This window comes from Micromesistius poutassou, assembly GCF_964030765.1.
Source record: "Micromesistius poutassou genome assembly, chromosome: 16".
Classification (NCBI taxonomy): Eukaryota; Metazoa; Chordata; class Actinopteri; order Gadiformes; family Gadidae; genus Micromesistius; species Micromesistius poutassou.
In genome coordinates, this window is record NC_140286.1 from 2,637,328 (window position 1) to 2,654,531 (window position 17,204).

Here is a 17,204-nt window from a genome sequence, read left to right on the forward strand (position 1 = left end):
CAGTGTGACACAAAATCCCCCCCCCCCCCCCCCTCCACCCCCCTGAAAACCATTGTGCTGCCAATTTGCTGAAACAGGAACCACTTTGATAAAGACCAATGAACTGGGAAATTAACTTCCCACTCCTCCGACATGTCAGGAGGCGTTCTGACCGCCGTGATTTACAACATCTCCTCGCCGCTCGGGTGGAGCTGACTTATCTCGCGTTCACTCCACGGCGGAGCGATGCGGTCCGTTTTAATTGAACGACATTATCACATAATGAAAAGAGCTTTGTTTGCCAACCGTTCGACAGACTTTCCAACGCACTGTCTGTGGTGTGGGCTGCTTCTTTGATTGTTTCACCGTCAGGAGTCTCGCTTCAGGTTCGGTTTACAATCACAATCAGTCTCCAATGTCGTGATCTAAACCCTCCCCCCCCCCCCCCCCCCCCCCACACACACACACACACACACACACCTCAGTTCTTTGATTCAATTTATATTGAATCAATATCAATTTATATTATATTGATTAGAAATTGACCGGGAGATAAGAGCCAATCAGATATGGAAATTAGGTAGGGATACAGGGTTAGAGCACTGGATAAGATTATATGCAGTGGATTCATGTATAAAATACTCGATTAGATCAATGTGCAATGGATTCATGTATAAAATACGTGATTTGATTAAAGTGCAGTGAATTCACAGCTACAAGACTGGATTGGATTAACATGCAGTGGATTCATATATACAAGACTGGATTAAATAACAGTGGATTGCAGTTGGGAATTACAGCTCTGGAGAGTTACAGTGCAACTGAAAAGTAGAGTATACCCATTAAATTAAAAGAGATTACCTTAAACTAGGCCTACAGTAGATAAAAAGTGTATATAAAACGTTCTATATTATTCTCCTGCTACTCCCTCCAGCCCTGTGACTGAATACACGGTTTCAGAAGATAATGGTAATATGTATTTTGTTTCAGACATGGATGCACACTTTATAAATAGACACATGAACACACACAAAGTTAATACACACACACATTGTAAACACACACACACACACACACACACACACACACACACACACAGTCAACACCCACACACATTAAACACACAAACACAGTCAGCACACACGTGCACACACACACACACACACACACACAGAGTCAACAGACACAGACACACACACACAAACACACAGTGATGCCACCTTGACCCCAAGACATAACCCTTGGGGGTGTGGGCTCTGAGGCGTCTCGCCGCGTCGCCATGGAAACCAGCCCCTCGTCCTTCTTCTCTGTCAGAGGCCTACTGTCAGGTAGGCCTGGCAGTAGGAAACTACAGAGGGAACCCAGGATAGCTCTGTAGTCGTCACATATCCCACGAGGACGAGGTCAAAGTTCAAAGCCACGTGTGTAGAGTGAATAACAACCGGCCGTTGCCGAAAAATGTTCTCCTTTTGTCTTTTGATAAACTGACAGACTGACATTGATTTTAACAGACGATGCAGCTCTGGCTTTGTCGATACCAGTGGTGGTTTGTAGCCCTTATTGTTTCTAAAAGCAGCCATTGCAGTGAAGTTGCCATTTTCTTTATTCTGTCACCTAAATAGACCCATCACGTACCCGTTCTCCAATAATCACCCTATCAGGAAACATGTGTTTACAAGCAGACCTACAGGACGCACGAAAGGACAGACGAAGCGATGTCCTCTGAATTGTCAGCCGATGGCAAGTCTCCTGTAGACACATCATTGAGCGGTCCAGTTTTGATGTCAGAACTAGACAACTATACATTATTAAGCGACTTCAAATAAGTGCATTCAACAATGAAGATATAACCCAAAAAAAACTGAAAATTGAATTCATAATATAATCAAAATCTTGTTTGCTCTACTCTGCAGCCAAAGCAACCAGGTATGCTGTGATCAAACTATTTGAATAGGTTACTATTTAGTTGAGAATATTGGATCTGTGTGTTCACTAATATACTAAACCAAGACCGACGTAATAGCTAAGCGAGACAAAACCTACAGTAACTACGCTTAATCTACTAACTACACTACACTACAATTATTCTAAACCTACACAGTTAAACTAAGTGAAGACAAAATACAACTCAACCAGGTTAGGCTAAACTAATCCAAGACTTATTACAGTTAACCCAACTAGAGTCAACTAAATCAACACTAACCAATCAAAAAAAAAAAGACTTATTACACTGAATCTACAGTAATTAGAAAAACAATTCCACTGAACTAGTATAAATCCAATACATGTCTTGCCCCTGTATTCCCCACGGGCAGTGATCTAAAACTTCAACAGTGAATAAATCATCAGCTTTTTCCACTCCTGTCATCTGAGAATTCATTATGGTGATGGATTGAGTTACATATAGCTGCTCCTGGCGCCGCAAATCACATTTATTTTCATCAGCCTCATTCATTCTTTCTTCATCTCCCTCTCTCTCTTCCCTCCCAGGCCAAGATGGGCAGGTTGTATCAGCATGGTCGATGCTGATTTCATGGGCTCTTTCCTGTATACCAACATACCATCAAACCACTTTTGTTAGACTTAAAACCGGTTTTGGCCGGTACCATGTGGGCCGGTGTTGTCCAATGTAGTGGAAGATATTTGTCACTGCAAGGCTCCGATTCAATGCCAAATATAAGCATGTGTGCGAATGCACATGTGTAGGTAAGGTTGATTTATAGGCCAACAGCTGGTCAGTGATAGAGGCAAGATTATAGATGGCTCACACACGCACACACACACACTTGCTCGGCTGTTTAACCCCTGGAGGGCCAAGACAATGGCTGATTGGTCGGTTTTTTCACTGCACACCGTGGGCTGCGTGTAATCGGATCACCTCGGTTACCATTGCTTACACAAAGTAATGTAATGGTCTGGCCATAGCTCAGAGGGGAGCCCGTATGTCCAGCCAATACTCCCCTTCCCCCAATTTAACCTCGAACATACTCTGACAGAACAAGTCCTCCGACAGACACACTAATGGAATAAACACCCCCACCTCACAGTAGGAGAGGTGAGGAGGTGGAAGAGGAGGAGAGGAGAGATAATGTAACCATGGCATCTTCAGAGTTCATTAGTTATGTGCTTGAATGGCAAATATACAGAGGTTCTCATCCTAAGGTGCTGCTGCAGGTTCGTTGGTTTTAACAACAGGGGTGGATGGGGTTATTCTTTAAATCCCCCCATTTTGGGGTGGTACATATTACAATCTTTTGTTTGATTTGACCCGTATTGAAGTTAAACCATGTATATGTGTGTTTTCAGGTAGCATGGCCATGGGAAGACGCATAGCTACACACTCACACAGAGTGGATAACATATCATCTTCTGAGAGCATAAACAACACAAGCATTTCTGGTTACAGTTTGGGACCTACTGGTGAAACATAAAACATAGAACCATGACATGGTTCCATAGAAAACCATGTCCATGGTAGGGGTGAGGTGGCTCACTGAATCTTCTCTTTAGACAACAGCAAAGGACATTCTCAGGCTATTTCCAGCTTGACCGGATGCGTCAACCTGGGGTAAATAACACAGTTCCTACAGATACTTAACAATGTGTCCAAAGGTCATTTAAGCAATAAGCCACGAGAGGCCTTTGGTTACAGGGGTGTAAGAACAGCTAGGGGTCGTTGTTTTGTGTCGTCCCTAAAACGGTTACTGAGACGGTTGCTATAGACTACTTTGTTCGATTTAACAAATGTATATAAAAATCATTTTATTGAAAACAAATCGTAAATCTTCTTCAAGACAGCAAAAGTGTTGCCGTGCAACACAGGCTAGGATACTTTGATGTTGGCGGTGCATTTATACAAAGAATTAATATGATGCACTCACAGGTGTGCAGCATTTTAAAACATCTCCGAGCCAATCAGAATCAAGGACTGAAACAATCCTTTTAATAAAAAATCTATTTATACAGTTAAGTGCAGCACCCCCTCCCCCGCCCCTCCCACCTCTCCATCCATCCCATAAAGATAATCACTCAGCTGTCGCCACAGTTCCTAGAATCCAGCCATCAGTTGGCCAAATCCAGGCAGGAGGCCGACTCCCACATTCTAGAATCCCCAGCATGGGGCCGGAGCCCAGAAGGGTCATGGTACTCTCTGCAGTAAAGTTTGTCTTCCCCTCTGAGTTGAGTTTTGCACTTTGTCCCTGTGCTCTCTCACTCACTCTCACTCTCTCACTCACTCACTCACTCACTCACTCACTCACTCACTCACTCTCTCTCTCTCTCTCTCTCTCTCTCTCTCTCTCCCCCTCTCCTTCTCTCTCTCCCTCCATGACACTCCCTCTTTATAAATACAGACACACATCCACACATACCAAGTATTGTCTTTTTGCACTTTCCTCTCTCTCTCGCTCACGCTCTCTCTCTCTCTCTCTCTCTCTCTCTCTCTCTCTCTCTCTCTCTCTCTCTCTCTCTCTCTCTCTCTCTCTCTCTCCTTCCCTGTTGGTGGTAAAGGTCGTTGGACCATCTGCTCCTCTGCTGACTGGATATCACCTTGTGTCTCTCGAGGTAGAACTTTAAGTTCAGACGCCCTCCTCTTCTCCCCCTCCTCTCCCTCTCCCCCTCCTCCCATCTCCTCCTTCCCCTCAACCCAGTCCTCGTCACCCTGCCCACCTCCAATCTCCTCCATTCACCCCTGTCCTCCCTCCTTCTCCTCACCTCTCCCCCCTTTACCCTCTTCTCATCCCACCCCTCTCCTCACCTCTCCTCCCTCCTCTGACCACTTCTCCAATCCTCTCCTATACTCTTCTTTCTACCCCTCTTCCCCTCCCTTCCCATTCAAATCTTCCACAATAAAACCAAAGAAATGTGTACTTAAAATGGTTGGTTCATTTCTTTCAAGGTGCTATTTTTCAGCGTGAATGTAATAATATGACCTTTATGTAATCCCTCACATCTTTACTTGTTACTTGTACCTTTTAAATATTAACGTTATGTTTCATTGTGACTCATCCGTCTCCAGCCGTCATCTTGATGTAGGAGCTGTCAGTTCAGAGCGCCGTGCTCGTTGCTCATCGCTCATTTCAAGTTAAACCTTGCAGAATGCCTGCGCCACACGGTGGTTGGGATGGGTAGTACAAAAACACAAGTCCATAATGCTGTAAGCGAAGGCCACGCATACATACCTCTAGCAGGGTTGCCAACTTTGTGTTTTTGGCTGGAGTGAGACTCGGGATTGTTGAGGGGGGGTGGGGGGGGGGGGTATACTGCTGTGCGAACGTTGCAAGGGGATGTCTTAAACTCCTCCCCTTTCATTTAAAACAAGTCATCAACAGAAAATTCACGGGAGTTTTTTTTCTTTTTTTTTGGCGTGACATTTGTTGCGTGTGCGTAACACCTTGAAGACAGCTTGAAGACAAGCATTGACTTTCGACATTCTTAAAACCTAGAATTAAGAATGTCCAAAGTCAATGTCCAAAGTTAGCCCCTGCAACTTAGGCCTACTCTACTTAACAATTGTCTGTGATCACATCTTTTATGAGAATATCTCTTTAAAGTATGGATTCACTTCTTGTTTGTTTTCATCAATATATGAAATGTAGCTCAATATATAAACCTTGTAGTTCAAGAACTTTTGACAGGGTTAAATGTCCCCCCTCCAAAAACGGTTTACAGACATCTTGATGAGCAAGCTGATTTCATAATAATACTAAATAAATAAAAAGTATATTATACGTTATATTTATATTTATAAATATAATAATAACAATAACAATATATAAATCATAAATCTTCTTCAAGACAGCAAAAGGGTTGCCGTGCAACACAGGCTAGGATACTTTGATGTTGGCGGTGCATTTATACAAAGAATTAATATGATGCGCTCACAGGTGTGCAGCATTTTAAAACATCTCCGAGCCAATCAGAATCAAGGACTGAAACAATCCTTTTAATAAAAAATCTATTTATACGGTTAAGTGCAGCACCCCCTCCCACCTCTCCATCCATCCCATAAAGATAATCACTCAGCTGTCACCACGGTTCCTAGAATCCAGCCATCAGTTGGCCAAATCCAGGCAGGAGGCCGGCCAAAAACGGTTTACAGACGTCTTGATGAGCAAGCTGATTTCAGAATAATAATAAATAAATAAATAATATATTACACGTTATATTTATAAATATAATAATAATAATAATAATTATTATTATTATTATTATTATTATTATTATTATTATTATTATTATTATTATTATTATTATATATAATCAAAATATATTTAGTCCCAAACCAACAAGTTATTAGATAAAGGTCATGACGTTAATTGTCCTAGCTCCTTGGCCCAATCAGGAGATGTAGGCCTACTCTGCCATCTTTCTATTCGTATTTTTTCAAGAAGGAATTCACAGAAAAACAACATTCATCGGAAAAAAAGAAAAGCTCTGCGTGAATGTCTTGTTCTTCTTGGACTGATGAAATCTACTCGCTCGGCCTACGTTTCCCAGAGTGCAACGCGAACAGGAAGTACGTCCACACACGACCTTGGATTTCTTCTGGGCTGCTCTGAAGTAACGTTTGTGTAACAACAGCTCAACTATGGCAAATAAGGAACCCACTGTAAGTGCTTCTGCTAATTGAGACTTTAAATATGAAGTTCATTCCGTTATGACATGTTTTGTTTCAGCTGGATCTGTGTCTGGTATATTTGCATGCCGGGTTGTGTCGCACTCCTGAACACACGTGAGGAGAGAAGCTACGTGACGAACGTGCTAGCTAGCTAGCTAGCAGCTGGCACCCATTCATTAAAATAGAAAATGTGCATTAAATAAGGATTGACAATTAACAGTTGAGGTGGTTGGATTGGCCACTGCTTAGCCAGTTATATATGTGATACTGTGGGGATAGTGGGTCAGTTCATTTTAGTCCAACAAGTTGACCGACTCTTGACCTGAATTGGGGGGAGGGTGTTTGACTTACAAGGCTCACGTCAATGTCGAATCCTGGTCATCATCAGTATTTATTTATCGCATCGACACGAGGTCTGATGTCCGTCATGTTAAACTACCGCCTTGTTAAAGGAACCACCTTGGGTTCATCTTAACCTCTCAAAGGTGTACGTGTATCGTTCATCGTTGCTGTTTTACCTAACGGTTGTTCACAGGGTATTCTTCCAAGGGTTTTAAACGTGTGTGTGTGTCATTGCTTTCTGTATTTGCAGCAGGGTTTTATGCAGCAGCTGAGGCAGATCGCTGCCAGGATGGGGTCCGGTCCACGGGGGGCTGGTGTGGGTCTGAAGCTTCTGATCGGGGCAGGAGCTCTGGCCTATGGCGTGAGGGAAGCAACATTCACAGGTAGGCTGGCCCACCTCAAGACCACCACATACAGCCTCTCTACCTGGGCTGTGCCGTTCTGAAATTCCTAAACTACTAGATGTGGGGGGAAATGAGGATCAAATATATATCAAATATGAGACGTTGTTGAAGCTCCCAAGAAATATTGTGCTAAACTTGGACCGCGTCAGTAGGGAGAAATAATATCTAAGTTGATTCGGGACAAAATACATTAGACGGTATCTGTAAAGTATAGTTCTCCCTCAACTAGCCGTAGGTACGTTCTGGTTCTTTACACGGGATTGCCCACTAAGCCGCCACGGTGCCTTTGGTACTCCATGACACATCAGGGAGACGCAAGAACATTTATAGGCCTGTATGGCTGCTTTCTGCTGAAAATTACATCAGGCAGATTGAAGTGATTAAAGCTGTGGAGGTTTTTGAGCTGTGGTGCAGCTGAACTATAAATGTAAGCACTGGTGTAGGTTGCCAAGGTGCAGCTACTGAAGATATAATCATTTATAATATAAAAAAAGAATACACCATTCAAAATATTGTAAGTAAGGATGTAAGTAAGTAAGTATGCACCGATTCCACTTTTTCTCAGACAAAGTACAAGTACTAATATCAGTCACCGTGATACAATTGCATAGATTACTATGTTGACGATCATAGAGGACAAATGACCACGTTTAAAATAAACAGTTTTGTGTACACTCTTCAACATTACGCCACATTCTTCAGACGTGTGTGAGTGAACCTGCTTTTGTGTGTGTGTTTCAGTGGAGGGAGGGCAGCGAGCCATCATCTTCAACAGGATTGGAGGGATCCAGAAGGACACGGTGCTGGCTGAGGGGCTGCACTTCAGGTACGACAGGTGGAGCTTGGAGGTGACCCCTATATGGGGATACAGGGAGACAGCACCTTGACTATAGGTCGGCAATCATGTGATGTGGGGCAATGAAGATGCAATTCATGTGCCATTTTACGTCTCATAGTGCATGAAAGTTACAAAGTTACAGCAAATTAGAAAGTAAATAAAGAGCATCACAGCCATGAAGGTCCTGAGTTTGAAAGGTTATTTAAAGGCTATTTTTCAGGAGTTTTATTTAGCCTGTGTTATAGAAATTTAAGAAAGCTAGAGGTGATGCGTTTTAAATATGCAATGGAGTTTTGCTTCTTGTGATGGATTGCATGTGTTGTTTCAACCAGAGACACAAAGACAGTTTTGCCCACTGTCAGTCAATGTATCAGCAAGTCTCAGAATGTACAAGCTAGTTATTTAGCCATGGTTATTTATGGGGCTAGTCACAAAATGTTTCACTGGTACGAGAATGCCCACATTTCCTGTTTGGGATTAATAAAATACACAGCATTGTAGAGTTTAGTCTACTCAAAGCTAGGCAGTCTAAACAGACAACCAGCTGCCATTACTTATTCTTGTGTACCTTGTTTAATACCTCAACTATGTAGTTGAGGCCTTGCCTTGCGCAAGGGCTTGATTAGCGAGATCCCGATCATGTGAAAATCCATCTTGCAGGGCTTCAGATTATGTTGTACCAATCAGCTCCTTGATCTACATGACAGATGGTGGTGTACAGATGGTTCATCCAATCACCTGTCAAGTGTTTTTGGAAGTTGCCCACCCTTTTCCAAACAGTTTCCATAGACAACTTCCCAGGTTCTGTGTAAGAAACCATCTGGTCTCATCTGATTAGTCGCAGCCCAGGTTTTCTTGAGATTGTAGTTGCTGTTCGTGCAGATAAAAAGGTGGGTTTGTAATCAAATCAAACACAGCGTCAGGCTTGGATCATTGCAGTGTGCGCAGGATACTCAGTTAAACGGATCAAACCTCCATTAAACCGCTGCCTGGGATTTGTCAACAACACCACGTGAATGACTTGGTCGCCCTGCTATTTTAAACCCACAAGGCACAGCGACTACATTGTGCCGAAATCCCGGGGTTCTACGGCCTCGATTTTGTTTTAAGAACTTGTCGGCCTTCACTCTTCCCTAGTACTGTGTTGAACATGGGTGATTCTGTTCTCCAGGGTTCCATGGTTCCAGTATCCCATCGTCTACGACATCAGAGCCAGGCCCAGGAAGATCGCCTCCCTCACTGGAAGCAAAGGTGAGGAGACCAGTAGGGACTGGGACACACTGGTGAGGAGGCCAGTAGGGACTGGGACACACTGGTGAGGAGGCCAGTAGGGACTGGGACACACTGGTGAGGAGGCCGAGTAGGGACTGGGACACACTGGTGAGGAGGCCAGTAGGGACTGGGACACACTGGTGAGGAGGCCGAGTAGGGACTGGGACACACTGGTGAGGAGACCAGTAGGGACTGGGTCACGCTGGTGAGACCTGTAGGGACTGGGACATGGAGGGCAGGAGACCAGTAGGCACTGGGACACACAGGGGAGGACACCAGTAGGGACTGGGACATGCACGTTTGCACTCAAACAGGACAACATAAACAAGTTAAATGCAGCTCCATACTTGTTTTGGTATAGTTTCGGTGGGAGGTAAACTGTATTTTTCTGGATTCGTTTGTTTTACCAAAATGATCTGCTAAGTAAACAAAAAAAAGCTTTTCATAGCCGGAGAGGTCTGGGACCACAGCAACACTCACCTTTTCTGCGGGTAAAATAACCCCAAGAAGTCACTTTAATCAGATATAATTGATTAAAGTGATCGCAATCAAGAATCTGTCCAAAATGACTCGAAAGGTGTTAAATATAATCCAAGCTCTAAAAAGCTGGAGGGTTGCTGGTCGGTTCTCTGTTCCTTCTGGTTCTAGTGCAGGGAGTCCTTGAGCAGAACTGCCCACTGTTCTGGTCAGGCTGCTTGCGGCCTTGCACTGACGACAGCGCCGTCTGTGTTGTGTGCTTATGGTCCCACTCTGAGTCTGCTGGGGAGCCATAGAGTATGTTTGTTTTGCTACCTTGGCCTGTCTGGAATGCAGGTCAGTGGGTCTCCGGGAAGCCAACTCTATTTGTTGAGTCCTGTCCCCCTGTTCCATTTTTATCTGTGGAACTTGGAAGCAGCCGTGTCCTAGTTTTAGTTTTCCTCTCTCGTCTTCCCTGGTACTGTGAATACACCTAGGAGGACCTCAGGTGGACACAACGCACAACTGGTCTCAAACCGGTACATAGAACCACCATTCTCTGGCTCAACCGCCCAAAAAACGGCCAACCGTGTCATTTCAACCATATACTTATGACCTATGACCCATTAGACGTTGACTATTAAGCGGTTGTTTATTTTTCTATTGGGACAAATTCCATGACATCATACCTAGTCATTGTGTTCTCCAGCTCATCTCCGCTAACAGGGCTACTGAATAACAAATATGGGCTTATTGGAGCCCAAAACAAATGCTTGTTCCTGTTCATCGTCAGTGATTTGTCTTGTCTCGGTCCCTCGGGCCTCAGACACTGATTAACCTTTTGAGTCATTGTTTAACTTCTCTAAACTGCATGTTACCTTGTGCGTGCAGACCTCCAGATGGTGAACATCGCTCTGCGCGTGCTGTCCCGCCCCCTGGCCGCCAACCTGCCCACCATGTACCAGCAGCTGGGCACGGACTATGACGAGCGTGTCCTGCCCTCCATCGTCAACGAGGTGCTCAAGAGCGTCGTGGCAAAGTTCAACGCATCGCAGCTCATCACGCAGAGAGCACAGGTAAGCACTGGACACAAACGCAACCCTAATACATACCGGTATGCACTGGATACACACAATGCATTGCACACAGAGGTATGCACTGGATACACAAACGCAACGTTACACACATACACCAGTACGCACTGGACCCGCACGCATGTGTGCGCTACGTAACGCACACACACGCTACGTAACACACACACACACACACACACACGGGGGTGGCATTAGCTCAGGAGGTAGAGGGGGTTGGCTGGTAACCGAAAGGTTGGTGGTTCGATCCCCGGCTCCTCCTAGCTGAGTGTCGTGGTGTCTCTGAGCAAGACGCCTCACCCTAATTGCTCCTGACGAGCTGGCTGTCGCCCAGCAAGGTTGACTCCGCCGTCGGTGTGTGAATGTGTGCATGATTGGGTGAATGTCAGTCAACACTGTAAAGCGCTTTGGATAAAAGTGCTATATAAATGAGGACCATTTACCATTTACACTCTACGTAACACACACACAGACACTACGTAAAACACACACACAGACACTAAGTAATACACACACACGCTACACAACGCACGCACGCACACACACGCTACGGAACACACGTACCTACTTTTTACGGTACAAAGGAATTTAAAGTTCACTAAAATGGAGCCGGAAAGACCTGAAGCTGCTACAATCAAATTCCAGAGAGTTTGTGTTGCCTGGGGGGTGAGGATAGACTCTGGGGGGCGGGGTCATGGTCCCTGGGGGCGGAGTCACCTGAGTGTTCTGTCCGTCCCCCGTCCCCCAGGTGTCTCTGCTGATCCGCAGGGACCTGTTTGAGCGGGCCAAGGACTTCAACATCATCCTGGACGACGTGGCCATCACGGAGCTCAGCTTCAGCCGCGAGTACACGGCCGCCGTGGAGGCCAAGCAAGTCGGTACGGAGTAGCGTGGTACACACGCAGTACTGGATACACACGCAGTACTGGATACACACATATGCACACACGCAGTACTGGATACACACGCAGTACTGGATACACACGCAGTACTGGATACACACGCAGTACTGGATACACACATATGCACACACGCAGTACTGGATACACACGCAGTACTGGATACACACATATGCACACACGCAGTACTGGATACACACGCAGTACTGGATACACACATATGCACACACGCAGTACTGGTACACACACGCAGTACTGGTACACACACGCAGCACTGGTACACACACGCAGCACTGGTACACACGCAGTACTGGTACACACACGCAGTACACATGCAGCAATAGTACACACGCAGTACATAAAAGTACCATTATAGGTGCCAGTACTAAAGGTAGGCTTCTGCCAGTTGGTTCACACACAGTATCACACACAAACACAGCATGTACTGGAACACACTGTATATTTGTACAGTTCAACCATATGTTATTTATGCAATTTAAATTTATGAAGCACACAAGGTGTTGTATTGCTTTTGACCACTAGATGGTGCTAATGCTCGGTTTTAAAATGGTTGTATGAAGAGAATACATAGAGTTAAATTGGTTATGCCCAGAGAGGGAAGATTACATCAGATTTTTGCTTTGGGATTCATTGCTGAAATATGTTGGGACCATACCATAAGATAATGTCTTCAGTGTTTTATCCACAAGCCAGGAATAATGAACAATTTAGTGTTGTTTTTTTTTACATGGGTGGCTTTGATTGTAACATGAGATATTTCACCGTGAAGCCCATGTAGCTGACCTGTGTGTGTGTCTTGTGTCCTCCAGCCCAGCAGGAGGCGCAGCGGGCTCAGTTCTACGTAGAGAAGGCCAAGCAGGACCAGAGGCACAAGATCATCCAGGCAGAAGGAGAAGCAGAGGCCGCAAAAATGGTGAGTCACCCCCAGAGCTAGTAGCAAGCGGGCTAGTCACTTATGGCTAGTGAGTGGGCTGGTCACTTATGGCTAGTGAGTGGGCTAGTCACTTATGGCTAGTGAGTGGGCTGGTCACTTATGGCTAGTGAGTGGGCTGGTCACTTATGGCTAGTGAGTGGGCTGGTCACTTATGGCTAGTGAGTGGGCTGGTCACTTATGGATAGTGAGTGACTAGGTTATTTGGAAAAGGGAAAGCTGAAGCTACAGACACAAGCTCCTCCAAACCCCAAGGTCAAACCCAGTGACCTTCAGTGCAGTCATTTTTGTCACTGATTATCACTCCACCTCTGCACTGTAACCTGACTTTCCTGTTGTATATCGCACCCTTTATTAGTTTGCGATTATGGGTTTCAATTTTTTTAACAATTGAGCACTATACCTATAGCTCATATCCTAATGTATTCAGAGGCTGGGAGGAACACTGTTGACAGTAGTCATTTAGTTTATTACAAGGTGTCACTGGTGAAATACAAAAGACCCTCAGTCAGGTGGGCCGTTGCGCTAACCACAAAGCATTTAGCCTTGTAGCAAAAGCAGGTTTGATTCCCTCCCGCAGTCATATACTAAATATCATTTCCCTCTCGTCCAACCCCCTGATGACACTTCAGTATGCCAGTCTCATGCTCGCTGTATGCATCCGTCTGTCTCTGTATGAACAAAAAATATATCTTAAAAAATACATATTTAAATTTAATGTAAACCTCCCAGAATGCCCAGAGGCTGACGTGCAGAGGGAAAGGTGAAGAACTTTGTAGAAGGGAAATTGTAGTAAAGACTCAGAGCTTAGAGAAAGAAGAGTGGGTAATTACTGTCAACATAGGAGGAGTCCTGAGCTGCACCTTATCAAGAGGAAGATCTGGAATCCGTTAAACCAGATGACATCAGTCGATCAAGAATGCGATCGCTATTGTTATTTTCGTTTTTTAATCATGTGAAACTATTCCATCAGTCATGGGTTTGGCGGTCATGGGTGCGACTTCATATGAATTGGTATCATATGGTCTTTCAAATCCAAACCAGATGACGAATCGGACTGTTTGTGGCGCTCCTGTACACAAGGCCAACAAGCCCGGTGTGTTTATATGCCGTGCGCAACTGTAACTGAGAATTTGATACACTTCACACCGGCTCATCAGGCAGACAGCCCCGCCCTAGCGTTTGGGGATGAGTGACAGGTGGAGCGTTCTCTGGAATAATGGTCGGGCCACCGGTCGGGCCTGTTGGAGGAGCACCCGGGGGCATTCCCCTCCGCCACCGGTGGTACCCGTCGCTGGGTACCGCCGCCGTGGTGTCTGGGAGGAAAGTAGGTGTTGTTTAGAACCGGTCTTATTGTGTGTGTTTGATTGACAGTTGGGTGAAGCCGTGACCAAGAATCCTGGCTACCTGAAGCTCCGCAAGATCCGCGCCGCACAGAGCATCGCTAAGACGGTACGCCCGCACACGCACACACCTGGTCACACACTCACTATCATACATACACACCTGGTCACACTATCATACACACCTGGTAACGCACTCACACAAACAAGAACGTAACATACACAGACATGCACACACGCAGATTCCAACATGCATACGGGCACAAACAAACGACTCTCTCTCTCTCTCTCTCTCTTGTGTGTGTCATTCAGACGGGTTGTAACTCGCCCCAGCGGCATCTGCTACTGTTTCATAACACCCAGTAGGAGGAGCTCCCCGGCTCCTCCACCTTCGTATTACCGGCTCCTCTTACTGCCGCTGAAGTTTTACCGACGGGTTGGGCCTATCAGAAGGCTGACGCCACCGGTTTGTCTCGGCCTATCAGGTCTTCCCAGTTGGGAAGACGGAGCGAAATGTGAACGATGCCGTCCCACCCGTGTTTTTGTTTTCTGTAGCTACTGTGAGTGTCAGATGAAAATAATTAATTCAGGAGGAGCAGGTCCAACCAATGAACAAACCGCTGGTCTCATTAAAGCACACTTTTATCTCAACCTTTGCACTGTTCAAACGCAGTTCTGGAAAACGTTTTTAAACGCATGCGTAATGGGGGCGGGAGGGGGGAGAACTAATGAGGGGAAAGGGCCAGGTAAGCTGGGTAACCTCATTGTGTGGACAACTCACTTTTTGTATTATTAATTCAAGCTGATATCGCAGTCGTGTCAGTAAACCCCTGCGATGGTGGCATTTTCACGTCCGAATAAGAGTGATTATCTCTTAAGATGGCAGGGACACGTTGCCACGACGACCGTACACATCCTGACGGGAACCATTTAATAATTGGCAGCGTCATGTGGTCGGGTGTCTGGGCGACGCTTTCTTTCTGACCACGATGTGACACGACGCGTCCCTTACACAGACCTCAAGTCAGCCTAACTCTTATTAATGCTCTTTGATTACTTAAAAGGAGCGCTTTCTTTCACGGCTGCACAACAGAAAATACACTCTTTTTTTCTTGTTAATTTATTATTGATGTAATGTAATTAATACAAGCCGTTTCTCTTCCATACGCAGGTATTGTGTATGTGTATTCAACCACAGACTGTAGTAGTGTTGGATGAGAAGTGCTGGAGAATTTTTCAGCTGGAGTTGATTTTTAACGCTGGCCACTAGGTGGCGCCAGATACGCACGTGCATCGTTGGACGTTAAATGAAAAGGTTCTGAAGGTTGTCTTGCTCTTTGTCTCTAACCTGTAGATTGCCGGGTCACAGAACAAGGTCTACCTGAGTGCAGACAGCCTGGTGCTGAATCTCAATGACAGCGACAACTTTAACAAGTAAGTCCCGCCCACACACATATTATGGGACGTCTGGCCACGATGTCCATCTTAAAGGCCCCCACATTTTACCGCCACGGTGTGATTGATTGATGGACAGATCGACCTACCAGTATCCACAGTGGGCCGTACCAACTGGTGGGCCGATCCGTCCCTTCGTCCATCTGGGTGGACACTACCCACTTGTGATGTCACTAAAGGGTAGATTTGAATCTGGTGGATGTCACACCTGGTGGTAAAACAGAGGGGTCCTGTAACGTGTCTGAGGGAGCTGGAACACTGCCGCTGAGATAAAGAGGAAGTTGATCAATCGTCGTCAATGTTGGTCTTAACCGCGCATCCTTCTTCTGCTTTACAGCGAGCAGCGTAAAAAAAAAAAATGTAACCACACATGTGAACATGACTGAGATTAACTAGTCATTTCTGTCTCCCTCTCGGTCTGATTGTGTCTGTCTGTGTGTCTCTCTCTCTCTCTGCAGTTTGAATTTGAGTAAGTAAGAGGAAGCCCACCATGAAGAATTTGCATTCCTATCGGTCCGATTGATCTCTGCAGAAACACACACACACACACACACACACACACACACACACACACACACACACACACACACACACACACACACACACACACGGCTCTGTCAGTAACTGGACTATCCCAACTGGGCTTTGAAACAGAATGCTTTGCTCTCTTTTTCTTTTGCTCTTTTTTTTTGTCTTTTTTTTTATTATTTTATTTAAATTGTTGCCACGGTAACGGACACGGCGCCGGTCCGGCATCGGGTCCCTAGACTCTAAACGCACTTCTTCTAGAACCCGCAAAACCCACATGTTGCCGTGGCGACAGCCGCTAGCCACGGCCCCTCGTTGCCGGGGGGGGGGGCGTACGAATCGGCACGTCCTCCGCGTTACCGTCAGAAGAACCGAGCGACGTCCACCGAGAAGCGGGGAAAGTTCATAGTTTTTGTCGACGGACGTCAAAAGTGACGCGGAAGAAGAAACAAAGTTGGAAAAAAAAAACCGTCAACGTGAATCCGTGGCAGTTGGGACTGAACTGCTGTGGGGCCGGTGGAGTGTCCGCAACTGGACGTCGGGGGGTGGAGATCACGTCTGTGTCCTGGTCCGAACGCTCGGCGTCTCAAACCAATAAATGTATTTTTATTTGGAAAACAATTCAATCATACTGATTTTTGTTTACTGCACTAAACCCAAACGTTTGTGTCTGTTGATGGATCATAACTGTCATGGATTCTACATCTGAGCTGTTGGTTTTTGACCTTAATCAAATGTTCTTTTCTAGTTTGTAACACGGAAACCATGTACGGAAAAGTATAACTGCGGAATTAAACTTTGTGTCTTGAAATATGTCTTTCGGTCTAAAATGTTTCTGTAATACTTTCAAAACCTAAATGGTGCAGCAGTAGTTTTAGTAGTTGTACTTGTAGGTTAGTACTTGAAATTCACTAAACTCAAGCCCCGTTCTCCTTCACCTTTCATTCAAACATCTTCCCTGTATGCTCGTAAAGGCTAGCTGTGCTCTAGTGTTAGCCTTGCGGTTAGCGAGGGGTTAATAAAGGG

The 17,204-nt window shown here is 45.4% G+C and overlaps 1 protein-coding gene across 2 annotated transcripts; it reads left to right on the plus strand.

The window, feature by feature from the left end:
- Positions 1–6,484: 6,484 nt before the first annotated feature.
- Positions 6,485–16,993, plus strand: phb2a (prohibitin 2a). 2 transcript variants are annotated; one of them, XR_014638603.1, is made up of 11 exons: positions 6,485–6,589; positions 7,191–7,323; positions 8,086–8,170; positions 9,354–9,433; positions 10,802–10,986; positions 11,750–11,879; positions 12,731–12,834; positions 14,227–14,304; positions 15,550–15,629; positions 16,109–16,184; positions 16,223–16,993. XR_014638603.1 is itself a non-coding variant. In XM_084481532.1 (10 exons), the coding sequence occupies exons 1-10, from the start codon at positions 6,569–6,571 to the stop codon at positions 16,125–16,127; spliced, it is 915 nt and encodes a 304-aa protein (XP_084337658.1). In that variant the 5' UTR covers positions 6,485–6,568; the 3' UTR covers positions 16,128–16,993. The 2 variants fall into 2 exon arrangements, 1 of the variants encoding a protein (XP_084337658.1); XM_084481532.1 differs by having other exon boundaries at positions 16,109–16,993.
- Positions 16,994–17,204: the final 211 nt, after the last annotated feature.

Excerpts from the sequence above, each read along its gene's own strand:
- phb2a (XM_084481532.1), top strand. The coding sequence starts at position 6,569 with ATGGCAAATAAGGAACCCACT. Across the intron at positions 7,324-8,085 it reads GAGGGAAGCAACATTCACAG|TGGAGGGAGGGCAGCGAGCC; the intron begins GTAGGCTGGCCC and ends TGTGTGTTTCAG. Across the intron at positions 9,434-10,801 it reads CTCCCTCACTGGAAGCAAAG|ACCTCCAGATGGTGAACATC; the intron begins GTGAGGAGACCA and ends TTGTGCGTGCAG.